This window comes from Heliangelus exortis, chromosome 9 (assembly GCF_036169615.1).
Source record: "Heliangelus exortis chromosome 9, bHelExo1.hap1, whole genome shotgun sequence".
Lineage (NCBI taxonomy): Eukaryota > Metazoa > Chordata > Aves > Apodiformes > Trochilidae > Heliangelus > Heliangelus exortis.
This window is the reverse complement of record NC_092430.1, coordinates 9,158,094-9,178,596: the sequence shown is the minus strand read 5'-3', so window position 1 is coordinate 9,178,596 and position 20,503 is coordinate 9,158,094. Positions and strand designations below refer to the sequence as shown.

Below are 20,503 nucleotides of genomic sequence, written 5' to 3'. Positions count from 1 at the left end.
GGGATGAGAGAGAGAAGCCCGGGGGCTGGAGTAGCTGAGAGCATTCTGGCAGGAGGTCAAGGAGCAACTGTGCACCTGCTCTGAAGCTACAGCAAGCAGATTGCCTCTTGGCTCCTGACCTAGCCGAGGAGGAAGGGAAGCAAGCCACAGCAGTGCACCTATGTGAAATGGCTCACTGAGCAGCCAGAAATAGTTGCTGGGCTGCCTGCAGTCTGTGGTGGGTAGGACAGCCAATTTCCTGGCTCCCAGCTGATAGGGGGTCAGGAGTGGAGTGCTGTGCAAGTGTGAGATCATGCACCTCAGGAGCTGATTAACCCTTCACAGAGGTTAATCAGTGAGGCTTAGTCCTTGTTACAGTCCCTGCCATGAATCCTTCTGCTGGGCAGGGGTTTCAGGATTTGGATCTCTGAATCACAGAAAAGACCTCTAAGATCACCACATCCAACTGTCAACACCCCCCCCCCCCCCCCAATAAAATATCAGTACCTGTGCCACCCCTTAGAGCATGTTCTGAAGTGCCTCATCTACACAGGTTTTAAATCCCTCCAGGGATGGTGACTCCAGCACCTCCCTGAGCAGTCAGTCCATTCCAGCCCCTGACTACTCTCTCAGTGAAGAAATTCTTCCTCATCTCCAGCCTAAACCTCCCCTGGTGCAACTCCATCTCCTCTGCTCCTGTCATTGTTCACTTGAGAGAAGAGCCCAGCACCCACCTCCCTACAGCCTCCTGTCAGGGAGTTAAGAGAACAATAAGGTCTCCTCTCAGCCTCCTCTTCTCCAAACTACACATTCCCTCAGCCTCTCCTCACAGGACCTGTTCTCCAGAACCTTCCCCAGCTTGGTTGCCCTTCTCTAAACTCACTCCACCAGCTCCATGTCTTTCTTGTGGAGAGGGACCCAGAGCTGAACACAGCACTTGAGGTGTGGTCTCACTGATATCTCTGGTCTCTGTATATTTTGCCCAAAAGAGCACCAGCTTAGACCTGTCTAAGGCTGCCCAAGTCCAGCTCTGGAGAGTCTAGGCTGAAAGGTTAAGGACTCAGCTAAAGCAGTGACACTTCCCCCCTTACAGCTGTAGAGTCCCTCAAAAGCCTGCAGCATGAATTCATGCTCCTCCTCCTCCTTTCAGACATTTTTTTTTTACCCCACTAAGCACATCAACTAATGAAAAAAATCTGTGTTCCCTTGGGTTCTCTCATGCCAGTCCAAGCCCTCTGATCCCAGTTCCTCCCTAACCTCTCTTATAAACACACCCTCCCAACTTATCCTATATTTTTATTCACTCATTTTCTCCCTTCATGCCCTCCTCCCTTTTTTGGCTGCATATCTCTCTACCTTTCATCTCCTGCAGCAGAGAAATTCAGGTCTGGGACTGTAATTTTGCTTGGGCTGCTCTTTGTGTGAATTGCATATTTGTGCATGAGCTATAAAAGAAAAAAGTGACAGAAAAATGTCCCCAAGTGATTATCATCTGCAAAGAAAGAAGGAGAGACCCATGAAGAATCCAAAAGATGACTGAGCAGAGGTTATTAGAGTTGGGTGTCAGCAAGTCAGAATAGTGCAGGTCTGGCAGTGCCATCCTGTTGTCCTTGCCTGAAACTTTATTGAACCTGGTGGATAGCAGGATGTGAGGTTATTATTGAGGCTCAGTTGGGTTCCTTGAATGCAGAGATGACTGAAAGGTGGCATTGAACTATCAGAACCTACATACAGCACAGCATCTTCATATGTAGAAGGGCCACTAAGCCTGCCTGCTCAGAGACACCAACCTCTGGGATAGTTCTTGGGCTGTTTAACTTCATCCTTTCTTAGAGGCTGTGAGGACAGGGGAAGACAGATCTATGGCTCACTTGAGTCTATGAGCTTTTGCACCTTCCTCCAGCCATAATTTATTAGGCTGCAGAGGCTGCCTGGTGTCCTCAGCCCTGGGAGAAAGGGAAGCAGGGAGGTGGCCCTGGTAAACATCTGGTACCTTCTTGTCTGTGGGATGGTGGAGTTGAGGATGGAGGTAGGTGAGAAATGGGAATGAAACAAGGACATTGGTACTAAATGTTTTCTAAAAAGCACCTTAACAGATTTCATGGTTGGAAATCTGTCTGAGCCTCAAAGTGAAACCAAACTGGGCCAGGAAAAATCAGTGTGATTGGTTTGGTCTGCTTGGAGTCCATCTCTTTCCCCAGCCCAGCATGAGCCTGGAGCAAAACTTGATTTTACCCTTCAGGAGCCAGGCAGGGATTTGTAATGTGTAAAGATGTGTCTCAGTTCCTGTGGAGAGCTGTGGACCTGCTGTTGTAAATGGCCCAAAAAGTCTCTGGTGCAGGTCAGCGATGCAACAGTTGTGGTTTTGTCTCCCTGCCTCACTCTTCTGCTGAAAATCAGCAGAGACTGTCTAGAGGAGTGGCAGAACTATTTGGCATAGATGTGCTAACCAGAACAGCCAGAGCCAGATGCTCTGGAAGTGCCCATTCAGGAATGCAGGAACAGAACCTCCTGCAGGGGAGAGAGGCTGCAGTTTGGATGTGCCATCTGTGTTCATTCAACTTCCAGGGAGGTTAGAGAACCACAGCAGCTGAACTTCCTCCTTGTCTAGCTTTAACTTTCCACTTTGTTTGTATTCTTTCAGACTCTTGCTCTCTTGGAAGAAGAGGATGACATAAATCAGATCACAGATTATTTCTCTTACGAGCACTTCTATGTTATATACTGTAAATTCTGGGAGCTGGACACTGACCATGACCTTTACATCAGCCAGAAGGATCTGGCTAGGTATAGTGATCAAGGTATGCTGCCTGTAAGCTGTGGTGGGGTGGAGGGGATTGCTGAAAATACAATGTTCCCTCTAAGGAGGAAAGCCTAGGTTTACTAGGTTCATTTGGTTTAATTTGGTTCATTTGAGACCTCAAATTTAAATAGAGCCACCTCTTGCACAAACACTGATTTACAGAGCCAGTTGTAGGGGCTTAGACACAGGGAAGTGCAGTACATGCTATTTTCTGCATGAGTAGCTGGAGAGGAAGCTGCTGTTCACATGAGTCACCACCATGACAAGCTACAATGGTACCTTGAAACTTGCTTATGGTTTACTAAGAGTTTTGCAGGAACTTGGAAAATGGAGATTAGAGGGATAAGCCAGTGTGAACTTCAAGACAGCTGAAGTGCAGTCTCATTATGGATGAGAGAAATTCCAGAGTCCAGTGAAGCCTGGTGAATTTCAGTTGGTAGATGCACTCTGGAGAAGAACTCTCTCAAATTCAGTGTGGGATTCCTTACCACAACTTGAGCAGATGTTACAAGTTTTCAGAGGTTCAAGGGCCAACTTGGGCGAGTTCACAGAATACAAATTCTCAAAGGGCTAAAAAATCCAGTGTGGCTCCAGGAATCTGGAGGTGTGGTGAGTTGTCAGGCATTGCTACAAGAAGAGGCTGAGGGAGCTGGGATTGTTCAGCCTGGAGAAGGGAAGAGTCTGGGGGGACCTTAGAGCTGCCTTCCAGTGCCTGAAGGGAACCTACAGGAAGTCCACAAAGGGACTTTTCATAAGTGTCCATTGGTAGGACAAGGGGAAATGGATATAAACTGAAGCAGAAGAGGTTTAGACTGGATCTGAGGAAGAAGTTCTTCAGTATGAGGATGGTGAGACTCTGGAGGAGATTCTCCAGAGAAGCTGTGGCTGCCCCCTCCCTGGAGGTGTTCAGGGCCAGGCTGGATGAGGCCTTGAGCAACTTTGTCTGGATGAGAGGTGTCTCTGGCCATGGCAGGTGGGTTGGAGTAGATGATCTCTAAAGTCTCTTCCAACCTAAGCCATTCTATGATTGTTGGAGCTCTGGAGATGGGGACAGCATTCCATAGGAGCCAGGATCCTAGTGGGCTGAAGTAAGAAGGAAAAGGGGTGTGAGAATGACAGTGCTTGTTGTTTCACAAAATGCTGCATAACAGAGACTAGCAAAGTGGCTGGACAGACAGTGTAGGTCGAGCATTCTTGCACCTGTGGGAAGTGGCTTTGTGTCGATTCAGCATTAACAACTGATTGGAGTTATTCCTGTGACCTGTGGTTTCATTTTTGCCTGTGTGTTTTCTTTGTTTCCAGCTTTATCCACCAGGATTATTGAGCGAATATTCAGTGGCGCTGTGGTGAGGTGAGGAACAGCACACTGGCTAAAGGGATAAGGGAAGGGAATTAGTGTCAGGCTGATCAGAAATGCAAGAATACTCTCAAATATCCCCACTGGTCAGAACTGTTTCCATCATGCTACTCCAATTGGAGCTGCTTGTAAATGTAGTGGGACTTCTGGGCATCCTAAGAAAATAAATTACAAAATCTTGGGGGATGACCACCTCTAGACCTTGTAGAACAAGCTGGGCATAGCCAGAGGGAGCATGCTGGAGAGCACAGCTTTAAAGTCTCCAAAAACTCCCAACAGCTGTGGAAGGGTATGAGGTAGGTGAGGCTGAGCTCTGCAGTGACAGCCAGGGAGCAGATGGGGAACCACCCAGGGAGTGGTGCTACAGAGTGCAGGGAGGACAAGCTACATGGGTGACGTTTTCTTTTGGTAGTGGTTTGGGGCTTTTGAAAAATAGGCTGGATAACATTCTGAGTGGTTAGCAGTCTGATGATTTGGGGCTTTTTTGTGATTGGTTTGTTTGTTTTTCTCATGTGTCTTCCAGAGGCACTGAAGTTCAAAAGGAAGGCCGCATGAGTTATGCTGATTTTGTGTGGCTCCTGATTTCAGAGGAAGACAAAAGGAGTGCTACAAGGTCTGACTGATTTCTGTGTCTTAATAAAAGTGTTGAGATGAGCAGATAAGAAGAGAGAAACTTCCACAACCTACTGCTTTCTACAAGAAACAGCAGCTTAGGTTTATTAGGAAGAAAGCAACTTACTGTCAATGTCTGGTCAGATAATTTGCCTTTCTTGAGGAGAAACTTTGTAGAAGCAGAGTTTTCTTGTCATGTTTATATGTCTTGGTAGTCATCAGTCCCTTTGGTTATCCCATGCCAGGAAGCCCTGGCTCTGGGCATAATCCCATGAGATGTTAGCAGCAGAGAGGCACATGCACTTCAGTGTATCAGAAGGGTCTATGGGGAAATGTCACTGTGTTACCTTGTAGAACCTGCCTGTGTTCCTGGTTTGTACAACCAGAGGGGGCCTATTGCACAGACCTGAATTAGATTGTGGGATTATTAGGACAAGGAATTTTATGAGTAACAATGAGAAGAGGAATTCATAACTTCTCCAGACTTGGACTATCCAGAGACCAACAGAGGATATAGAGTGCAAGTGCCTGCAAGTATTGTCTGCTGTATAAAGGAGTAGAGGAAATAAATGCATACCAGTCCTGCCTCATCACTCACTGGGGTCACCTGGGGACAGCCAGTGTCCTCCTGGCTTCAGAGTTGGTTGTATCTGGCCAACTTTTGCTGCTGAATCAAACAGGGACACCCCAACCTACTTGAGTCAATGGACACTTCCTACAACTGGAAAGTGAAACAGGTCTCAAGCATGGTTGTGCTCACAAGACAGTTAGGAGACTCTCAGGAGGTGCTCTTGAGTGTTGGCCTTTGCCCTCATCCTTCCCAAAGGATATTTTTCCGGCAGCCTTTGAGCAGAAGAGGTTTAGAGGACAGGGGATAGGGAATGTGCATTGCTGCAGTCTCTGCTGCGTGGCTGCCCAATGCAGTGCTGTGCTTTCAATTGTCCTGTCTCTTTTTCCTAGCATTGAGTACTGGTTTCGGTGCATGGACCTGGATGGGGATGGAGTGCTCTCCATGTATGAACTGGAGTATTTTTATGAGGAGCAATGTGAGAGGATGGAAGTGATGGGCATAGAGCCCCTGCCATTTCAGGACTTGCTGTGTCAGATGCTTGATCTTGTCAAACCAGAGAGGGAAGGTAAGTCCTGTTTAATGGGAGGTTCCATCATCTGTAGGTGACCTTGCTCTGGCAGGGGGGGTTGGACTTGATGATCTCTCAAGGTCCCTTCCCACCACTAACTTTCTGTGATTTGTTGATCTGTAGGGGACTGAGAAAGCAATGTCGCTGTGAAACCCATCTATAGGTAGAGCCTTGTGTTAGAATCACAGCCTGAAATGACTGCACAAGGTCAAAGTCTGACCAGTGGCTAGTGTGCCATAATGCTCTGCATCAGGAGGACTGAGATCCTAAACCCAGAAACTTTGTGAACTAACTCACTGGAACTGGAGCAACAAGTCTTGTATATTCCAGCTGGTTTATGCAATTCTTGTGTATTCCAGGATGTGCTGACAGTCTAGATTATGAAAGCTGACCATCCCCATTCACATTCCTCCATATTTCATGTGAAGATGAAAGACCTCCATGTTTGAGATCTGAGCCTTAATAAACCTACCTGGCTCCTGAAGAATGAGAAAATCATGTGCTGACTTGGGAAGGACCTTTGTAGTGTTGGAGCACACTGATGTTGTAATTTAACTTCGATAAAACTGACAAGGAGCAGGTCCAGTCCCTCACTAAGTGTGAACTCAGCAGCACAATGGTGATGTGGGATTTTTGTTTCCTGTAGGAAGAGTAACCCTGCGAGACCTGAAGAGGTGCAGAATGGCTCATGTATTCTACAACACCTTCTTCAATTTGGAGAAATATCTGGATAATGAGCAGAGGGATCCCTTTGCAGTGCAAAAGGTACAAAGCAGCTTCATTTCCAAATAGAGACCTTCTCAAACCTGTCTTCAGAATGCAGTTGGCTGTAGGCAAAATCCAACTACATGTAAGATAACCATTTGCACAAGTAGAGCAGAGGAACGGGTCACCCAGAGAGGCTCCCCAGTTTCTGTCCTTGGAGGTTTTCAATATGTGTCTGGACAAAACCTTGAGCTCCTCCCTGATGTGACTTCAGAGCAAACTCTGATTTGAGCAGAGGCTGGGACTAGAGACCTCCTCCTGCTATTCTATGAGTTGTTAGCCATCACTGGTCCTATTACACCAGCACTGGCAGGGCAGTGTGTGATGCCAGAGATAATAACTGGAGCTTGCTGAGTTGCACTGGTGGAGCAGGATGAAGAGGGAGGCTCAGCAGCACTAGAAGGACCTGGTTTGCTCAGTTTAAAGAAGAAGCTGTGAGGTTCAAAATTTGAGGTCCCCTTTTTCTCATCCCATCTACATATTATGCAGTCATAAATAAGTAGGCTACATGTTTAATGTTTATTAAATATGTTAGTATTATTAAACAGGCATTTTTATACAGCACAGGGTAGGTGGCAGGTGAGATGCCAACTCTGTGATCTGGCCACACGTGCTGCCTCCTAGATGGAAAGTTTGGACATAGCAGATTGTATCTGGTTATCAGCCTGGCTGCACTGTTCTTCATCAGCCTCTCTTCCCTGGCAGAGAAAACAGGAGGAGAAAGTGGCTTTTGGATTGCACAGTTGTTGCTCGCCACTAACAAGGGGATGTTGAGAGACTTGACTTTTGTCAGCTCTTGGTGTAAAACCCTTCACTTTTGGTTCCCCTTGCCTATCCAGTGAGACCAGATGGGTCAGCAGCCTAAAGATTATCTCCCAGAAGCCTTTTGTCTGGTCAAAATACAGTAAAATGGTGGGGATACCAAAACCAGCTCTGGTTCTCTCAGAGTTGTTCCCACATAACCCATAAGAGCAACTTTGGGGTTCCATGAGTCAAGGCTTAAATATATTCCAGTCAAGAACTTCTCCATTTCTGGTTGGTTGTTTCAAGTGGACCATCATCAGAGCAGTCAAGAGCGGCTGCAGGAGGTTACTTACTTTCCCCATCATATAGTAAATGGCAGAGGGCCAAATGTTGATCAGGATATTGTTCTGTAACTTCCCACACTTGCCCAAACTTAGCAAATCATGAGGAGCTCCTCAAAAGATGAGTTACAATTAACATTTAATCAGTGACTTAAAAGCATTCGGTACTTTAGCCAATTACAAAGTGCCCAGACACAGAGCTTGCTGAGCTGGAGCAGTTAGGAGCTTTCAGCATTGCTGAAATGAAGCAGGCTCAACTTGTTGGCAGCTTGGGTCACACCCTGAGCTTTATAAACCAAGGGATGTTGGGTTTTTTTTCCAGACTCATTTACGTGCAGACGTTCAGATCCTTTACGATCATCACAACCCTTTCAGTTAAGGCAGCTTTTCCCTGGCTGTTTCTATGCCATTGCTTACTGTGCCTAGAAGTGCTGTTACATACGTTTAGACCTTTTTGTAAACACTTGGAGAGAGTTCTGGATGTAGTGTGCTTGACTCTCTGCTCTCCTCAGGACGTTGAAAACGATGGCCCTGAACCCTCTGACTGGGACAGATACGCTGCTGAAGAGTACGAGATACTTGTGGCTGAGGAGTCTGGGAATGAGCAGTTGCAGGAAGGGTAAGCAGAGGCATTGCACTGCCCTGGGGACACCTTGTTTGGCTCCAGTTGAGGTTTAGGAGGAGCACGTGGATGCTGCTTTTAAGCAGAGGTAGTGAATTAGTGGACTTAGTGTTTGGACTCGACGCTGGAGCGTGTGAAGCCTGGACCAGATGCTCCAAAAGGGAATATGGGTGTGTTTGTCACAATGAGCTGTTCTGTGGGCATTCATCTGAATCAGATGCACACACTGCAGCAGGGAAGATAGCTGGGAGAAAGGACAGACGACAAAGCCTTTTTCTTCTGGCAACCAGACAGAAAAAGAGATCAAATGACTTCCGCTGCTCTTGGCCACGTATTGACCATATCACATTGTCACATTGTCACTTCTAATCAGAAGCTGTAGCTCTCTTACATTTATCATACCTAGTGGAGATTTTTCTTTGGTCCAGTAATTCTACTTTCTGCCCAACTTTCTGCCTATTAGTCTGTGCTTTTCATGAGCTGTGTTTCAATGTGTCCCTTCATTTACTGTGTTTGTTTGAACTTTTTCTTGAAATCGGTGTTGGTTTCTGCAAAACCTACTCTAATTTTTGCAGCCTTCTATAAAATTATGGACAGATACTCTAGCTGTCCTTAAGGGTCAATGAATTTAGGCAGAGCACTTGCTCCAGAGCCTCTCTGTAGGTAAAGACTTCCATCAGAGGCTCCTACTAGAGACTCAGTATACTTATCTTTTAGATTTGTGTCTATATTAGTATCTTCTTGAGGATATTTCTCTAGAGCTCTCCAGATGGATACAATGAGCATCCAAAAAATGCTTACCCCATGTTAATCTTGCTCAATTCAGGATTTCATCCATTCTTGAACAGTATCTGTAGAGCCATTAGAGTGCTGAGAAGATTGCACAATTTTCAAAACTTTTCACACTGGCCACTGCTTGGGAGAAGAGTAGCACCTGCTAATTAGCCACACAGATTTGCAAAGCTACTGAGAGCTGTGTCTCCTTCTCTCCCTGTGATGTGTATCCAAACAGTTATGGGCTGTGCCCTCATCTCCTTTGAGCTGCCTTGCCTTTTTGTGGCCTTCACAATGGAAGATGAGGCAACACAGGACAGAAGATAAAACTGCTGGATCCCCTACAGCTGCTCTGTGTCCTCAGCACAGTAAAAGAAACAGGAGTCTGCCATAACAGCTTTGTAGGACCACAGATCCCCAAAAACAGAGAAGTGGCAGGTGATGTCAGATTTTTGAAGCCTGTGTCTGGAACAGCTCTGTGTCTTCCTGTAAAGAGCATGTCAGCAACCTTGCTGCTTGCTTTTAGGAGCCCCTGAAAAGCTCTGTAGTCATGGCAGCAGGATTAGAGCTCATTCGTGGAGCATAGCAACAGACCACGCAGGAAAAAAAGAAGGGGAAAAGAAAAACAAAAAGCTGGATGCCCAGACAAATGTGCCAGAAGCAAGCATTGAGTTTTTACAAATACATGATTTCTGCTGCTCTTTGGGGATACCAGAAGTGGGGAGCAGGGACAAAACTAAGACAATTTATCAGCTTTGAGAGACGGGAAGTTTTTTGACTAAGCTGACAAAACCTGAAACCTAGTATTTGCCTTATTAATACATTTGAAAATAATCATCATTCAGCAATGGCAGATGAATTAGTAAGTGAATTACCACATCTGTGACTTAGCCCTCTCCATAGCTTCTCTGGATGGAAGGTTTCTATCTGGCTGGCTGGCTGTAGGTGTGCCCATGAGAGAGCACTCCTCCTGGAAGAGGAATCAGATCAAGATGTAGTGGATGTCAACTCCGAGTGACTTCAGAATCCTGTGACTGTTGAGAGCTACAATCACCAAAAATGAGAGAGTTGTCATCTGGCTTGAGAGAACCATGAAGCATCACTTTTCACTGGAAGCTGCTCTGAGCACTTCTCAGCCACGCTCTGCTTCATACACCCATGTATGAGATTCATCTGGGCAAGAGACTGGTCCCTGGTGAATAGATACTCATCATTGTTTGAAGGCAGAACTTTGAGTTCAGTCGTACCAACCACAAGCTCTCAATGCAGATCTGAGAGTTGATTTTGCAAAAATCTTACTTCCATTCCACTGCCTGGCAGAAGCAGGCACCACTTTGTTCACTGTTCCAGAAAGCAGTTTGAGGCAACTGATGTACATGGAAGCCATGATTGCCTTCATGGAGAGATCTTTCTCCATAGGAAGGGAAATTAGGAGGAAGAGGCCATCTTTTGTCAGCTGCTGGCTGGAAAGAATCCCCTTCAGCTGAGCAACACAAAACAAGGGGACAGTGCAGCCTTGCTCAGAGGTGGACAGGTAGGACGAGGACACAGCTGATGTTGGTTTAGCCTTTGTCTTGTCTTCCTCAAGCCAGCTGCTTTCATGAACCCAGCAGCTTAAGGAAGGGAAAGGGGGAAGAAGAACATACAGTGACAAAATGTGTTTGCCAGAAGGGAGGACAAAAAATTCCCTGGAGCTGCCATGGCTGAGTCTTGAGGAATGGGTGTTTAATGTACACACGAGCCACTATTTCTATTTGCAGGACTGTGAAGTTTTGAAACTGGCCTGGAAGGGGAGGAGATGATAATCTTTAGTGCTAAGCTTGTGGAGAAGCTGCTCCTTGGGTGCTTGCTAGCTCTAAAGGTGGAAAGCAATTTTTCTAAGATGGGAAGAAGGAAGACACTGCTGAGCTTTAAGGAGCAAGAGACAAATAGAAAAGTAACTTGCAGGAAAAGGACGGTGGGAAGCCCCTTTTGAAGAAGATGTGAAAAGGTTTAGTCAAGAAATAGAGGGGACCAGAAAAAAACCTTCTAATGGCTCCCCAAGTGCTGGTGAATGTGCAAGATAAGCCATACAGGAAAGAGGTCACATTCCACATCTAGGAACAGGCAGAAATCTCAACGATGTTGGTAAAACTGAAGGCAAAGGGGACACAAAAGAACAGCATTCAAATGGAAATAAAGAATTTTGTTCCTCTTAAACCAAGGAGGTGTGAGAGAAACTGAGGCACATAGCAGCATGCCCAGGGAGTCCCCTCCCCACCCAGGCTCCCACCCAGGGATGCAGCAGGGCCACGGTGCCCACTTGTTGGGTGCTCATCCTTGCATGCAGAGGCAGAACAGCTGCTGGTCTAGGATCCAAACTTTGATTTGGTTTCCCTTTTCCCACTTATGCAAAGATCCAGAAGGTGGCAGAATTACTCAGCAGGTGCTTTCCTGAATTGAAGATGAGATGAAAACTTTGCCCAGGAAGATCTCTGTGCTGTTTGCCTCACAGAGACATCACAAGACCACGGCACAGATTTCCTCCCCCCAGCAGGACGTACACACTGACAGGCTCCCAAGGATCTGCTCTGCCTGCATACAGGTTAGTAAAGGTCAAAACAGCACAAAAAAGTGGTAGATAATTCTTTCTTGGTGCCATCCGTGCTGGGGTACCAGAGGACTTAACCTTTTTACAGCACATTTTATCACTGAACAATCCAAAGCTATTCCTGTGCTCGCCACTGGAGCACCTGCTGCAGCATTTCCTTCCTGAGCAGCATTGGTTCCAGAAGTGATAGAAGGAAAGAAAGAGTTTTCAAAGGGAGAGTTTGAATTTCTTGGGAGCCCTGAGAAACTAACCTGTAGTGTGCTGAAACCAGAGGGAAAACAGCTTAAAATCTCTGGACCAAGAATGGGATGAGACCCCCAAAGAGCAAAAAGAGCAAAGAAAGCCCCAAAGAGCACTTTCTTCTGCAGAGCACAGAAAACAACCAGCCCAAATAGTGCAACCTCCCCAAGCCATAAGCACTAAGACCTGGGTGTTCAGCTTCAAACCAAGTGAGAGAGAGGACAGCATGTCCACAGTTGTTCTGTGAATATCAAAACATAGCCTAAGCCAGAAGATGCTTTGGAAACCAGGTGCTTCTGAGCAATTCTGAACAAGCCAAATCTCCTTTGGGGATGGATGACTTTATTCCTACACTGAACTGTTAAGGCTACTGGCAGTTATTACTGAAACTGGATCCAAATTTTATAGTGCTGAACACCAGTGAAAAGTTGTTTCGGAACTTACAAATGAGGATGCCCAGGAGCACAAAGCCATATAAGCTTCCAGAATACCCATTACTACAGCACTGTTTCCAGTGCCTGATAAATATCTTCCTCCAGGTTAACATCTTGCATGCTGATGTATTTTAACCAGCTGCTTTAGTAGCCACTAAAATAACTTACCTGGAAAAAGCTCTCACCCAAATTTGGCTTTTAAAGACATAACCTTTTATCGTTGCAGATCATTTGAAGAAGACTATGACACAGATGAAGTCTTATCTCCCTCTGAAACTGGAGACAAGTCAGATAAACTGGTTGTCTCAGATCTCTCAGCATAGAGAATGGAAGACATTTATCCCTATCTTTCAAACTGGATAGCATTCAGTCCCAAGACTCTTAGGGATTTTTCTTAAATCTGTCATTGGAGCAATGTGCTTTATTTTGTACACTCTAACTTGAGAACCCTTTTTCTCTTCCTGTGTAATTGCAATAAGGTAATTTCTATAAAAAAGGCTTTTTACAATGTGTTATCCTGCACGCTCATTAAAAACAGTGATTGCCCCTTGTTTTGTTTCTGTAGAAATTCTGTTGTCTCCCCAGCTCTGCACTAAATGCCAGCATCTAGTGAACTGTACCAGCCACATGCCACATCTACACTGGTCATTGCTCAGCCAGTCCTGGGCCATGTGGCCTTATAGCACAAGTGGCAGAAGAGCTGCCAGATCAATTTCATTTCAATCTGTATTAGAAAGCTCTTAAAACACACCTCAGAGTTCTCTTTTTCTCCATAGTGTCCTGGAAGCCAAAGCACCTGTGCCTGTCGGGGGGGGAGAGCCAGGTCCCTTTTTGCCTTTAAACCATAAGTTCTTGCAGTTGATACTGGACATATTTTTACTCGTGTGAATTTGTGGAGAGTTAAAGCACTACATGATGCAATGCTTCTTGAAGGATCTGAGTCAGTACTTCTGCCTGTGCATAAGAAGTTTTATCCCAGGCCAGTCTTTTGTCTCTGTAGAAGTGTTTTCTAGCATATGTGCAACAGAAGACACACATGCTGCTTAGCCTGCACTGAAGCTGCTGTGGCTTCTGTGCAGTTCAGTTCATCCCTGTGCTCATCCCCTCCCTTGTCTTGCCACCTGCAGCCATCTCCAGGAGTCTGAGGGAATGAAGCAAAAACCCAGCCCTGACCTAGCATGCTAAATTTCTGTTACCAGAGGGATCCTTTATCTGGCAAAGGAATTAGTCTGGAATATTGTGAAAAAAATCATTTTCCACTCATACATTAGGCCTCAAGGAGGAAACAGTGTAGCTAATGAGTTCTTGCTTAAGTGCAGAATTAAACTGACCTTCGCCCCAGAATCACATCTGGTGTCTCAGAAGAGCACATGCTCTGCTGCTGGGGCTGTTTCTGCTTGCCTGGTAGCAAGTGCAGAGAGGTGGCAGCACAGTGGAACAGTGATCCTTAGATGATGCCTCAAAGTGTTAATAACCCCATAAGTAATTGGCTGATCATTACAATGCAGCTTCAACTTTTCCAGGAGCCTTTGAAGCCTTTCCTGTGTGCCCAGGTGGGATATGCTGCTGCCTCCTGGAGGTTGGTATCTCTCTCCTTAAGATCAAAAACCTGAAAGCGAGGAAGTTCTCAGTCATACTGGCCTTGGAGAGCTGTTCTCTTCTTCTTGAACAAAGCTGCTATTTTACCCAGTTGTATATACACCCCCCCAGCAATGATGGATTTGATATTTGGGAAGCTTCTGGACACCCAGGTTCTTAGCAAAGCCACACTGCAAGGCAGCTTCCACTCCATGGTAAAAGATGTAAGCAGGGAGCACTTAAACCAAACCAGGATAAACCTCTCTGGAAGCACCCAAGAGCAGCTCTGCTCAACACCAGGGGGTTGGAATCACATCTCTGTCATCACCATAACCCTGAGGGGAAAAGCTGCGCTGAGGATGATTCCACAGAAGCCCAAATGCAGAAGAAAATAGGAGATGACTTGCAGAAATTAACAGAGGGAGGAAGTCACACAACCTCTAATTGCAACCAGCTCCATCCCCTTCTTATCAGAAAGAACAATCCTAAGCAAAGCAGTTCACCACTTCTCTTCAATATGTAGGTCCAGAGTGGCCTTTTATTTTGATAAAATTTTACCTGACTCCAAAGACACAGATTCCTTAAAGGGACAGGAAGAACCTGACCCCATTCTAGGCTGAAATGGAACCTTCATGTTCCTGCAGCATTGTTTGCCTTTCACTCCCTGAGCAGCAGTATGGGGGTATCCAGTTTGCCAAGCATGTAAAGCCTGACTCCAGAATAGCTTGGTGATAGTGTCTCTTCAGGGTTTGAACTTGGGATAGCACTTGTGCCTCAAAGAAAAGCAGCTTTTCCAGTGCTCTACAGAGGATTAGAATAATTCAGGTGGGAAGAGGCCTCTGGTAGATCTCTAGTCCACATCCTCACCCAAACCCAGGCAGTTTCTCAGGACCTCATCCAGCTGAGTTTTGGGAAAAAAAAATCTGTAGACAGTGATTCTGCAGCCTCTCTGTGTGCTCCATTTCCTCTTCCTTCCTAGGGGGGTTCAGGCCACCATCTCTTTCCAGGCAGGAAGGGCATTCCCAGGAATGCACAAGTTGTGCTTCATCCAAGGAGAAAGTCAGATGGAGTCCTCAAGGACTCTCCAGCTGAGCAAGAGCCAGCCTGTTCTTCAGCACCAGATACCTGTTGGGATTGAGATGCAGCCCAGGACAGGCTGGGAAGAGCTGGTGCTCCAGTCCCCCTGGTGCATCCCTCCTCTGCTTTGGCATTTCTGTTCCTGCTGGGCTGTACCTCGAGCTTCCTGCTGCTGCTCCTGCTCCTTCTTCACTCAGTGTTTCAGGATTGTTCATCTTTCTGCTCAGGGGTCTTGTTCAGAGGGGCTTTAACTCAACCCATCACATCATCTCAGACCTCTGCCTCCCACTAGCCTGCCTGAACTGGTGCCTTGTTTTTGAAGAAAGATAAAAGCTTTTTACCTGAGCCTTTTCAAGGTTCGGCCTTTGGAGCCAGAAGCCTGTAGCTGCATTCCTGAGCCCCGTGCCCCCCCCCCCCCCCAAGCCCTCTCTTTTAGAAACAGAGACTCAGTGCTGCTGGGACAGTGTGATTCCAAAACCAGTTCATGCTCCCCAGTCAACACAAGCAGCTTCTCACAAGGAAAACCAACAAAATCAACCTGGAGCAAATGCTTTGCCCTGTGTGTGAATACAAGGGCAAGCCCCAAAAGGCACTGCCAGTGTGATGGCACAGAACTTGCAGTAATTTCTGTTTTTTAGTCCATGAGCTCATTCTCTCTCACCAACGTATTGGAAAACAACCATAAGTCAGCAGCTACAGATTAATTAGGTATTTTACGCTCTGTGACAGCCCTGTCCACAGCTTCTCCGGGTGTAAGGTTTCTAAATCTGTTTCTAAGGAAAATTTGACGAACTCCTGTCCTTAGCTTTTCTTTCTAACATAGTCAGAGGATAGGAGGACAAGGAGGTTTGTGCATCCAGACACCAGAACCTGCTCAGCTGCAGAGCCCAGCAAGCTCTCCAGAATGGAGCAACCCAAGACTCACAGTACAGGGAACTTGTAGGAGTCCACTCAGCTCTGACATTGCCTCTTCTCTCCAGCTCTCAGTGTCACTGTAGGTGTTGAATACCTGTAAGCTAAAATGTGTGTTTTTCATTGGAAATCCAGCCCAGGCTAACACCTACTGTGAGCTGGATTCCTTTTCCTTTCCAAGTAATGAGAGAAGTGAGTAAAATTCAGTTTTGCATGATAGAAAACATTTATGGTTAGTTGTTCTCTCTAGTCTGCTTTTTGTCCAGCAAAATTAAATCCTGTGTCCTTACAAAACCCTTGCTTTTTGTTTTCATTTGCTTTCATTTTCACCAAGATTCTCTCTCTGCAGTGCTGAGCTGGGTGATACAGCTCAATAGACCCACATGCAACTACTGCTGGAATAGTACTAGCCTGATGTTTATTTTTTTGCCTTCTAAAATCTCAGTAGTAATTGCTACATGAGTTTTTGTCAGCAAAGCCCAAGCCCTGCCAGGGCTTCCCTCCTGCCACCCACACAGACAGCAGGACAGGAATACAGCCACTGCTGCAACCTTCCTGAGGATCTCAGAAAGCTGCCTCCAGATACTCTAACCAAGGTACTGTGTTTAGTTTCTGAAACAAAATATGCCTGAAAAGTCCAACAAAAAAAAAGGTGATTGAAGGGTATTGTAATGGTAGAAATTTTTGTTTGGAGTATGGTGGTTCTGTGCAATCTGGTAAGAGTCACATGGACAGCACTTCAGCACTTACCCTGTGGTCTCTGTCACTGGGGTGAGGGGCTTAGAAACTGAGTATTTAATAATAAATGGTCTCATACTTTGTAAAAAGTAGTTTGGGAAACATTTTTTGCTGGCATCGTTTTATCTTTGTATTTTTACTTTGTATTTCCTCTTTCCTTTTTTTTTTTTTTTTCCTTTTTTTTTTTCCTTTTTTTGCCGAATAAAGGACTTTAGATTTTAAAATAAGCAAAACCTGTCTAGTAGTGGTGGGGCAGGGGTGTTATTGTTCACCTCATCTCTAGCTGCTGTCCCAGAATTGCCTTCCCTGCTGCTGCTGTGCTCTCACCTGTCTCTCAGCAAGCCTGCCAAAGCCAAAATGTCACTTTTTCTGCTGGGAAGTTCTGAGGAGAGAAGCAGTCCCACCACTCACCTGCCTCACATCTTCATCATCCTCAACGTGGAGCACAAGCCCTGTGCTAACTTAGCAAAAGCCCAAGCTTCCTCAGTTTAACCTGTCCTGAAAAAAACCCCAAAAGTCTCCTGGATCTTCTGCAAGTGGAAAGCAGGAAGAAGAGAAGCAAGCAGTGAAGGCAGTGTCTTTTTTATGTCTTTATATGCAACTGCTCAGGCAGAATCACTGAAAGACCTTGCTGCTTCATCTGCCAGACTGCCAGGTCAGTGTTCCCTGCCTCAGTCTGCATGCAGCACAGGCACTTTTTGGTGGGGACCTCTGGATTTCTTAAGAAGCCCAGAGGAACTTCAGCTTGAAAAAGGTATTAAATAAGACCAGACAAACCAGATGTGCTTGCAACATCACCAGTGCTGCTTCAACAGCACTCTGTAGCTTTCAGTGAGTGCCATCACCCCTGCCACATACCTGGAATGATTCTGACACTCAAAGTTGCTCTTTTCTTTTTTTTTTTTTTTTTTTTTTGTCATTGCACTTGTTGGAAGATTATCAGCAATCAAAACCTTATCTATAAACATCACCTGTAGAAATATCAAATACATTAAAAAATGTTTTGAGGGTGTGTGCTTCTTGCAAAAAGTGATGGTTTTATTCAGCAGAATCTTTGCTCGGTGCATGTGCCACATCTGTCGGATCTTTTCCTTGGAAGTGTTTGAGTTGCAGGGAAGAAGCAGTTCCTGAAGGCCCTGCCCTAGAGAGCAGCTCAGACTGCTGCTGCACTGAAACTCCACAGGGTTTGGGTTTTTTTCTGACCATGCATAATATTCTGATGCTCATAGGGGGAAGCAGCCTTTTAAGATGTAAGGATGACACAAATGGAGGCAGCTGCAGAAGAAGACACCCATAACCTGCCTCCTCCCTTTGGGATCATGGTTTAAAACTCACACACGTGGACCAGAACATCTCTGGGAGTCCAAGTGACACAGAGGACACCGTGGTGACCCCACTACTCCCAGGCACTGCATCCCAGGGTTGGAAATGCCAGGGAGGGAGGACGTAACTGCACGAACAACCTCATGCAGCAGTGAGGTGAAGGAAAACCAAGTGTTCATTTCTAGTTTTGCTTCCTTGCCCCTCCTCCCTCAGGAATTTAATCCCAACCAGTAATTTCAGTGATGGATCCTGCACGGAAAGAACTTTGCCACTCAAAATGAAAGCATTGATGTCTTCTCTTTCTTGAAGGACCGTCTCCCACATGTTCAGATCTGGATGGTCAAAAGCACCACACTTACCCAAATATAAAGTCCACCCTTTCCAGACAGAGCTCTTGTTCTTTCCGTCTTTGCAGACAGCAAGACATTCGATGAATTTCTGCTTTTCCTTTCTGAGGCAGCTCTACCAATGCCAGGATTTTAATCAAGTTTGGGAATTGATGGCTGCCTTCAAGAGGAGTGGTATTTCAGCTGCTTTCCCATCCTGTATGAAAAGAAACCCCCAAGCAGCCTCCTCTATGCTAACACTGAGGACAGTTCCCCAAATTCACCAAGTGGCAGGAGGAAGGCTGGGGTCGATGGCAGCCTGGGAACTCCTGCCAGCTCAGCCTGGAGCTGCAGGGCTCCTTGCATTGCTCCCAACAGCAGTTCCCTCAGCAGGACCAAGCCCTGGCAGTGGGCAGCCTGGCACTGAGGTTTCACTCGACTCTCTCTGACCACAACCAGCACCAGGAGGTCCCAGCCCAGCCTGCTGCTCCCCTGCCACAAAATGGAAACTGATGCTTTACCAACTAGGACCCCTGCAATTGTTTTCAGCAACGTTACGTTACGCTCCTTATTCAAGAACAACTAGCCAGAAGGTTAAGGAAACCAAAGCAAGCCAAGCCTAATTTAAACAATTACAGAATTAGTCATCAACAGACTAAGTAGTATTTAGACAGCAAGTTCAACATATGCCACACTGATGCCCTCAGCAGTTGCAAAATGGAATTAGAAAACTAACATTTATTAAATCAATTTGAATTTTAATGTACAGTTCAAGAACGTGGCAGCATAAAAGGAAATGTTTTTGAGAAACAACCTGCATCTACCAGTTGCAGTTTTACATGAATGACCGGGGCTCTCCTGTCCACAGTTCCAAAACATGCTTTGACCCAAATTCTCCAACTTTTGGTACCATATTTAATGCAGCAGTGAGATAGTAAAGATTCCAAGTACTCCCACATTTCTGGAGCAAAGGTACTATGTATTTAATGGAATATAAGTCCTAAGAAATGCACCATCAACAATCTCAGCAAAACTTAACAGCTCTGCAAAAGCATTCAGAAACAACCCGTGCTGTCCAGTTTGCTGCCCTTAAATCAGACTCTGGTTTGGCTACTTTTCTTACACTGAGTGGACTAAGCAACAGATTTACATTAGTAGGGCACGATCAAAAGACCAGATTTGAAAATGATAGGATCCTTTTGGGTCAACACAAAAATCACATACAGGTTTAACTAAATACATTTTAATAGGACACCGTTAAATCTCATGAGGGCTAAAAACCACAGATCTCAGGTACTCGGGTTGGCAAATAAAGACAAGAATACTAAGAAGCATTTTCCACCATTTACTCATTATCAAAAATATTTTTCAACTCTTCTTGCAAAACAAAAACGAAAAAAAGTACAGACTGGACACGTACATCACATTTTTCTTCCTATGGCTTTAACCCCCCACCCTACCCACCCCACAAAAAAGACGGGGGGAGAAACAAACCAAAACCAACAAAAAGATCTGACCACATTCACAGATAAATGACACCATGGTACACTACAAAACAAAAGGAGGTGTCATTTGTGTCCAAAGGTTTTTGCTTATTTCTTAGGTGAGGAACCATCATTGTACATGCTTTGTGCCAAATCAAAACACACCTAACATTAGGTCAGGACACGTTGCGGGGTTCACTGTGAGTAACAGGGAAGATGGAAGCAAGTAAAGGAACTCCAAAAATTCACATACTATTTAACATGCTGTTGAAACAGGAATTGCCTTTGAAATTAGAAGGTTATGGTTTGTGTTCTAGTCAGCCCATGACTGGTTTGTGCTGTATCATTCAAAGAGCAGAGACTGCTGCTTTCTCAAGGCCACCTGACTTCTTCAGGCTGCCAATGAAGCCTTAAATGCAAAACTGAATTCTCCTGCTTGTGCTCTGATGGAGGGATTACACTGAAACAAACCATTTTTGCATAAAACTGAATTCACATAAAGATGTTTTTTCATGTTGACACTGAGAAGCTCTTTTGACAACTTTGTGTTATTTTTCCACTTTAAAGCCTTTCAGCCCAAACTGAAAAGCAATGACCTTCAAAAACTTCTACATATTGCATACTAACAAAAAAAAAAATGAAAGAGACTCTGGGCAGAGTGAGTT

The 20,503-nt window shown here is 45.5% G+C and overlaps 1 protein-coding gene across 8 annotated transcripts in view; it reads left to right on the top strand.

Annotated features, from left to right (window-relative positions):
• The window catches only part of PPP2R3A (protein phosphatase 2 regulatory subunit B''alpha), a 60,553-nt gene extending 40,187 nt beyond the window's left edge, over positions 1–20,366 (top strand). For 2 of the 8 annotated variants that reach the window (XM_071751985.1, XM_071751990.1), the window contains 7 exons: positions 2,624–2,780; positions 4,085–4,133; positions 4,663–4,752; positions 5,712–5,887; positions 6,537–6,655; positions 8,253–8,359; positions 12,627–16,261. In XM_071751985.1, coding sequence (XP_071608086.1) covers positions 2,624–2,780; positions 4,085–4,133; positions 4,663–4,752; positions 5,712–5,887; positions 6,537–6,655; positions 8,253–8,359; positions 12,627–12,723 — 795 coding nt within the window. In that variant the 3' untranslated portion in view covers positions 12,724–16,261. The other 6 variants (XR_011727435.1, XR_011727434.1, XM_071751984.1 and 3 more) reach the window with 6 other exon arrangements.
• The last annotated feature ends 137 nt before the right edge of the window (positions 20,367–20,503 follow it).